Genomic DNA, 8,454 nt, shown 5'->3' with positions numbered 1-8,454 from the left:
TATCTCTCTATCTAATATATCCTCCACTAGTATCTTTGCTATAACTTATGACAGAGAGTAAGGAGAATATTTATCACTACGTCAGCTAATAGGTATTGATATTGATAACCTATTAAATATAAAGTTCATCATATGTAATATGTAGATAATAAGTGTAATAATAATTACACACTGTTCTTTCATGTCCCCCTCAGCCCCTTGCATGTGCTTTCCCTTCCTCTATGTACTGCTTTTTCCGTTTGGCCCCTTCCTCTTGCATATGCTTCAGACTCTCCTCTAACTGATCAATTTTTATCACAGTAGTTTTTGCATGGTGTTTGTATCTTGTGAGTTGTTGCTGTTCTGATTCTGTCAAGATACGAAACTAAAACGTAAAGCCGATCACCTTCTTTGTTTTTCAGTGTTAACCTAGATTGTTCTTATCGATTTGTAAAAACAATAATAACACGTTTAACGTGGTAGAATGATAAAAAAAGATCACATCTCAGAATTTTCAGATAGCTATCCTAACCAGATAGACATTAATATTACATTCTGCGTGGTAGAACGATAAACGAGAAACCTTGTCTCCAAATATTTAAACGGATATCATAACCAGATAAACATTATAGGCAATGACGTGATACAATCGTTGAAATCTCATTGGAGTAACGCAGGGCAGGCAAGCTATGAAAGGCAATATGTGCCCGCCTGAGGCCGGGCACTATTGCTTCGCGCGACGATTGTTATTGATAACGCATTGTGTTTTACGGTCCACGATCTCCTGCGTCTGGCCCAGCCACCGCACAGATTTTCGAAGCGGCGGTTGTGTTCGTGTCGAGACGTTTTGTTACATCGAACTGCACCGGCCAACAGTTAGGGAGTATATAAGAAGGTATATAAGGTCAATGAAAAGCTAGATGCATAGTCAGTGATGGGCAACTAAAAAGCACTTAATGCCTGTTGTTGGGGCACTATTGCTCTCCATAGTGTTGGTGCTTTGGGAAGGAATAGTGCCCTCGCTTAACGCTCGGGCACTATCCTGCCTCAGCCAACAGCTATGAGAGCAGTGGCCCCACTAGCAGGCATTAAGTATATACCAATATTACATTCATCTTGGAAGAACGATAACGAAGAAACCCATCTTGAAATATTTTAAACGATATCCTAACCAAATAAACATTAATATTATATTTATCGTGGAAGAACGATAACGAAGAAACCCATCTTGAGATTTTTAGATGGACATCCTAACCAGATATACATTAATGTCACATATTATCATGGTAGAGAACGATAACGAAGAAACCTCGTCTCGAATATATTTCAGACAGACATCCTAACCGGATAACTTCAAGGCGGCAGGAAGTTCTGTGTAGTCCCACTCGTCTGAACCGTCGCAGCAGTCGCAGATGCCGTCGTTAACTCGGTTACTTCGCAGCACTAACGGCCAATCCGCGGGCTGATAATCGCAATAGAACCTGCAAACGACGAATAAATACTACTGGGAAAAGACAATTAATGGTTACTTCATGGTTTTCACATTTCTCGTTTTCTGTCGGGTCAAGGTTGTGACGCGGCACACGTCGCGTGTAGGAAGGAGCGAGTCGGTGGTAATTGTGACACCGCCATTGCAGAACGTCTGGCTCAAATAAATGAATGATTAAGTGCACGGATTTTCTGCATTTACATCACTACCCCTTGTCCCTGCAATACTACATGGTTCTAACACCATTGAGAAGTTTGGTGCAGATGCTGTCGACTACTAATGTATTGGTATTTATTGCATCGCATACTGAATTTTTCAGCCTAACTGCTATTGTGTCTGAATGACAAAATCAAAACGGCTCGGTATAGCCGCCACCTCTGATTTTTCGAATGACGTCTTAAACTTATTTTATAAAATGTCCTTCATAATGTATTCATAACATCATATGCAAAATACATATAATAAATCATATATCATCATAATATCATCATCATCATATACCATCACAATATCATATATCATAAATTCATAACTTCATATGCAAAATATTTGTGACGTTTACCTGGCGGATTCGCACGCGGACGTCGATGGTTCGTCACTGCCATCGTCGCAGTCGCAGTAATTATCATTCAAGTAGCTGTAGGGAATGCTCAGCCGTTTATCGAAACACATAAATGTTCCGTCTGCAGGTATTTTATAGAGATGCCAATGTTCTGGCAAGACGCCTCGAACTGCCGAAGCATGGTCAATGAATGACACATCTTTCGAGTCGAGTTCGGACGGCCTTTTCTGCTGTGTTGGTCTTAGAATGAGCTCCGACTTCTTTCCATAATGATCAAAGCTGAAAACATTTATAATGAATTTACCAGATGTTTTAGACTTGAGAGTATGAGTCTACAATCTACATGACCAGTTGAGTTTGTATAATAAATATATTTATATAAAATGTAGTAGCTACATAAAATGCATCAATAAATGTATTGAAATAGATCATTTATTGCCCTATAAGCTGGTAAAACTAGTAATTAAAATATATTTCAGTTATAGTCTTCAATGTTTAATGTTGAATGTGTTTTTAACTGGAAGTACACAATACCATAAAATGGTTGCCCAGAATCAATGCAAGTTGTTCGTGCAGTTGTACGGATGATATCGTTTTTTATGTATAATAGAAAATGTGTTACCTGCCTAGTTTCTTTACGGAGAAGATTTGGAAGCACAAAAAAATTGCAGAAACAATTGCGAGCAGCAAAAGGGCACCGTATGCACGTCTGCGAGAAATGTGCCGCACTCTTTTCATTGCAGTATTAGCGGCCTACTGAAATGTCAATCACATAGTACATGGCAGTCCCATTAGTATATTGAATGTTCAATACGGATATTTTGTATTATAATTACTACAATAAATATTCACTAGAAAAGGTTCAATTATGAAAAGGTTTCATGGGAAGGATATATTTTTCTGAAGGATATATTTCTGATTTGTAAGTATGGTAATAATATTTATATGGATTGAATGGAAGAAAAATAATGTCACGATGAAACGTTATTATATCAGTTGATTTATTATTTTATTTTAGTTATTGAGTAACTATAGGTATATGCAACAATAGGTAGGGGGGGGCAGATGCACTGATTGTTACAGTCGCGTGGGCATGCTTATTGCTGTATATGTAGGGGTGGGCACCGCTGTTATGAGGGAGTGACAGCAAAACTTTACCCAAATCGAGGAAAAAGCTGCAATCGGGAATGACACACGAGTGTGCCGGCACGCAAAAAGAAACGTTGCTGTGAATTTCATTACGATTTTCCATGTATATAGTCAGAAGCACATGGTAATCTATTTATTTTTGGATTGACACTATTTAGACAACGGCGGGTAAATACAGGAACATTTTCACAACGGCGGTGCGCCGCAGTGCCTCCTATGTAGAAGAAACCCTGAATACGAAATGGCAGAGACAAAGAAGCTAAACTTAAACGGATCTTTTGAAGATGGCACATGTCGAAAGCAAAAAGTATAGTACCTTATCTGCATCTGCATGTTTCAACACTTGGAACAAATCTATCAAACAACTAGGTGAATTAGGACGCTACGTCTTATTCACTACTAGTTCACCCCAGAGCATTACACCAAGCCAACCTCTGCTGACTCTGAGGGTGATCACTGATCAGATCAGTGTCAGTGGCAGTGCCATGGCATGGAACCCAATAGAAACAATCGTACATCGACAGAACTTGTTGTGTATTGACCATGCGTAGCAGCAGGGTAGTTGTTAGCTAGACCAGACTCTACGACTGTTTCACGTTGTAGTGCTCTCTCGCGTCGTTCACTTCTCGCTGTACCGTAGAGTTTGGATGCTCGCCGAAACTGGACGCTCCTGAGTGCACATGTGCCGGGCCGTAGGCATGCTCTTTTGTTTTCTTTTTGTTTGAATCTTGTTTTGCAGGGCCGTAGGAAATAGTAGCCATGCTCTTTTGTTTTCTTTTTGTTTTGCCTTGTAACCTGACACACATAACACAGTCTTACTAACTTACTACATATTGTAAATTGTTGCAATCAAATGTTTCCATCAGTGACCGGGTTGTCCGTCATGTTTGTTTATTGCAACGGTTTTCGATGGGCGAGATGCGCAGATGACTACTGCGCATGCTGGGCATGCGCCCTTGCAAAACAAGAGTTGTCTGCGCGCATGCGTACTTAGGAGCGTCCAGTTTCGGGCGAGCGTCAAAACTCTACGGTACATCACCACGTAGTGAGAAGCGAGAAGTTTAACTTGTGCCAGTTGTGGCTAGGTAGTTGTGTATTGATAATTGAGGCCACAGGCACTTGGAGCGTCTCAATAAAAAAAAATCATGGTAAATAAACACGAAATGTATTTACTACCAAAGTCTTAATGTTTCTCTACTCTATTTCGCCTATTATTGCCGATAATTACCCGTAAATGCCAGTCAAATGCTCATCTGCAACACACAAGTACGCCGTACGCACGCCCTGTGCACAAACAACATGAATATGAGAGAACAAAACATGAACAAAAACATGTGTTGCAGATGAGCATTTGACCGGCATTTACGGGTAATTATCGCCAATAATAAGCGAAATAGAGTAAAGAAACATTAAGACTTTGGTAGTAAATACATTTCGTGTTTATTAATTATTTACCTTTTTTTTTATTGAGACGTTCTAAGTGCCTGTGTCAGTGATTGAGGCTAATACTAATAGTAATACCCTACTAGTACTAGTACTAGTACTACTACTACTACTAGTACTAGTACTAGTAGTAGTAGTAGCATAGTACTCCTGCTACTACTACTACTACTAGTAATAATGTGTAATGTAGACCCCCGATCCTATGTATATTCGTCCGTCGCCCAGCCCGATCGGGCTACCACACCATTGCTAGTGCGTTGTGCCCTCACACATGAAAACTTGTAGAAAATATACAAGCTATATATTCCATAATAAATCGCACAATCATTAATATTTATATGCTTCACATATTTACAAGCACATATTTATCTGGACTCACCTGACCGATTCACATGCGGCGGCTTACACTACAGCGCCATCTCTCGGATGAAATAATTCAATTTCTAATTATGCAGAAGATGAGGAAGATTAGGCAGATAAGGGAATGAGGAGCGGTCCAGGGCTGCAGCCTCCGGTGGGGTACACAGACTCGGATTAAAATTCAAGATGTTTATATGTGTATAATACTCCTAAATACGATTTGCAACGGTAGCAAAAATAGATAATAAATAGTAAATTTATTAAATTTATTTTATACAGGTTCAAAATAACCCTAATTGTCTGAATCGTTTCTCTGTACGTATCATATCAGAATCCAGGTGCGGCTGTTCTATTCCCCGTTCCCGGAGTCTACAGCGGTGACAGACAATTTGCATCGCAAACTACTCGCGTTTACACGTTTCCTATATTTCAATATGACTTCAAATATTTCTTGTGATACACACTGCGCAAGCGCTAACACAGGTCTAACGGTATGTTACCGTATAAGAAAATTCATGATCTAGCTCGTTTTTGTTCTCTGTTTTCTCTAGTTTATGTTCACAACAGAAATGTGTGCATTTAATATTCTGGTCAGGTGTGCACGCGCCAACCGTTTAAAAACTGATTAAACTAATTAATTTGCGACAAATTTAAACAATTCCATTTGCACGGGTATTGATATATGAGATAAGACGTTTTAGAGGTTTTTTATTGCGGCGAAGGCAGGAAATTGTGTTATTCCTCACCATTCGCTCAAAAATATTCCGGGTGAACATGACCCTGACCTCCCATAAGAAAGGGTGACGTAGAGTAATTCGAAAGAAATTATTGCACTGATGTGATAGCTTTGAATTGTCACATTTCTACAAGAACACAAATATATTAAAATTATCTATATGGAATGTTTATTGAAGCCTAGAATGTATTACATCGTGTTATCTTGTAAACACAATTTCTCTAAAAATTACCCGAGGTTACGTTAAAAACTACCAAAGTGGATTGTCAAGTTAGTAGTTACATAGGAGATCGTGGCGCCCAGTAACCAAGAGACGGGATCGGTGTCAAAATACTAGTAAGAAACACTCAGCTAGACATTAATAATCAACAGGCTCTTTTTATTTGTTTTAGCATTTGGCATTACATACAGTGAATATTTACGGCATGCGTCATTATATAAATCATTTACAGCCACGTACATATAAATGTGCGCGTAATATAAGATGTAGAGGACATGTGTGAAGCGTTAACGTGCGAAATGACGTGTAAATTTTCAAGTTTTATTGAATTAATAACAGGCTAAAGTTTAATACGCAATCTTAAATCATACTGACATTGTCGATCGAACCAACGGAACTGTAATACCTGCACGTATTTCAGAACATTGCGGCAACGGTGTTTGATCACTAATTAGGTAATAAACGCTAATTTTCAATTTCTATGAATGCTGTCAAATCAGTGGCCAAAAATTAAGACGTTCATAAGAAAAAGGAAAAGAAGATTGCTGTTCTCCAACTAGCCGTGGATGTTTTTTTATCCATTCTGCAATGAAGTTAAACATTGGCTGACGATTCTAGTCTCCCCTGAAGTATGAGATGATTTGAGGACAGACATCACAAATCGATAAGCAACAACTAAACGTAGCAGTAAACAAAACCAATAACATTTCATTCTAAAGGTGTCCACTATATTACCAGGATGAATAATAACACAGATGACAAATCTGTCATTATTCACCCCTGCTATTACCTATAGGCTATACTACTAGCACGCTAGTCTTCTATGCGAATACGATACGAACCTACAGGGAACGTGTCGCTACAAAACACATTATCTGATAAGATGGTGTGACCCGTAGCTATTACCTTTATTATAATTATTATTGCTACAAATGTAGGCCTATATAATTCTATAATTTTGAAAGGATTACACTTTATAGCATTGCTTAACGTATAGCGAATAACGTAAAGTGCACAACGTCTACATATAAACGCGGTATTAAAATATTCAGGACAAACACTTAGAGGCCAGTAATAAAAAACTTCTTCCTATACAACACACGCAACAATCAACAGTGCCCGCCTGCCGATGTAAGACTGAGACACGATATAATAGAATACATACCTGATAATAACGTAATATTCGTCGAGACATAGTTAAAGCTGCGCGATATAATAGAATACATACCTGATAATAACGTATATATTCCTGTCAAGACATAATAAAAGCTACGCGCTATAACGCCATGTACAATAGTTGCCAGTCGGGCTGCAGTGAACGAGAGAACAGACTTCCCTCGTACTTATACTAGCTGTCACCGAATACATATACATTAAACTAAAAAAATATTATATCGCAATTATAGCAAAAGACAATAGACAAGCGGACACGTTTTTGGTTTATCGGTTCAAAACAATATTCGCCAGTCAACGGTAGTCGAGTTAACAATAGCGTACGGTAGATCGCACCATACATATATGTATAAACACATGCGTTTGTATATATCTATGATCGCACGCAATAAGAAGACACTAGAATGCTGATCAGTTCACGGTGCGAGAATAAATACAGATCACAATCACAGAAAGGTTACTACTCGTTATAAAATATAGGTTTACAATACTCATTTACAATACTCGTTTACAGTCGTTATATTAAAACACGCGACACTGGGATATTGCTTTAGTTTGCAACAGTTACTGGTTAGAACATTCTAGTGTAATGTGGTTTGGAACACAGTCATCGACGGGGATGTCAGCCATCTTGCGAAGACTAGTAGTATTCAGCTACCCGCAATGTTTGGCACATTCAGTCACATTTTTGACACGACGCACTTCAATCACAGAGTGCGCGTGATCATGAATTAATTAATAATTAGGTTAACAAATATAACATACAGTCCATATAACAATATTTACAGAGGTCTTGACTGCGTCATTTTTGCAGAAAATATGACAGGAAAATTATCGCCTACGATAATAATGAAAATTATCGTTATGGGATAAGTTTCCTAAGATATTTCATGCAAATAGATTCAGCGTAATAAACTTGTTGCATTTTCGACGATGTTGGTTTGTAGCAAAAAGTTCCCGTTTAGTGCAATATCCCCGAATTCGCTATAGCTGCATCTCTAAGAACTCAAGAGACCCAAATGCATTGGTTTATAACAAATTATAAAAACACAGATATATATAGTATCTACTATGATGTAAAACTTTGGCTTCATTATATATTATCCAGTTGAGCACCCAGCAGCCAACTTACTTACAATGGAAAAAAACATATACAGCCCAATCTATCATCAAAGCATAAATCTAGGTGCTCTATCCGCCTCTCTCACCCGCTATATATATATTATATAGCCTATCACTATAGGTATGATAATATGTGTAACACGATTTCTTTGGTGGTATATAAAATTTAGATAGAATAACGATATTTTATAAGACGCACGCACGCGCGCGCGCGCGCGCGC

The 8,454-nt window shown here is 38.4% G+C and overlaps 1 protein-coding gene across 1 annotated transcript in view; it reads right to left on the bottom strand.

Moving 5' to 3' along the window:
• The window catches only part of LOC106808223 (glucosidase 2 subunit beta-like), an 8,070-nt gene extending 4,142 nt beyond the window's left edge, over positions 1–3,928 (bottom strand). Inside the window, 6 exon segments of the mRNA XM_014810847.1 lie at positions 196–292; positions 294–364; positions 1,324–1,460; positions 2,031–2,309; positions 2,653–2,786; positions 3,815–3,928. Of these exon segments, the coding sequence (XP_014666333.1) occupies positions 196–292; positions 294–364; positions 1,324–1,460; positions 2,031–2,309; positions 2,653–2,768 (700 nt within the window). The 5' untranslated portion in view covers positions 2,769–2,786; positions 3,815–3,928.
• Positions 3,929–8,454: the final 4,526 nt, after the last annotated feature.

Source organism: Priapulus caudatus, unplaced genomic scaffold (genome assembly GCF_000485595.1).
Source record: "Priapulus caudatus unplaced genomic scaffold, Priapulus_caudatus-5.0.1 Scaffold261, whole genome shotgun sequence".
Lineage (NCBI taxonomy): Eukaryota > Metazoa > Priapulida > Priapulimorpha > Priapulimorphida > Priapulidae > Priapulus > Priapulus caudatus.
This window is presented reverse-complemented; position numbering and strand designations above follow the sequence as displayed.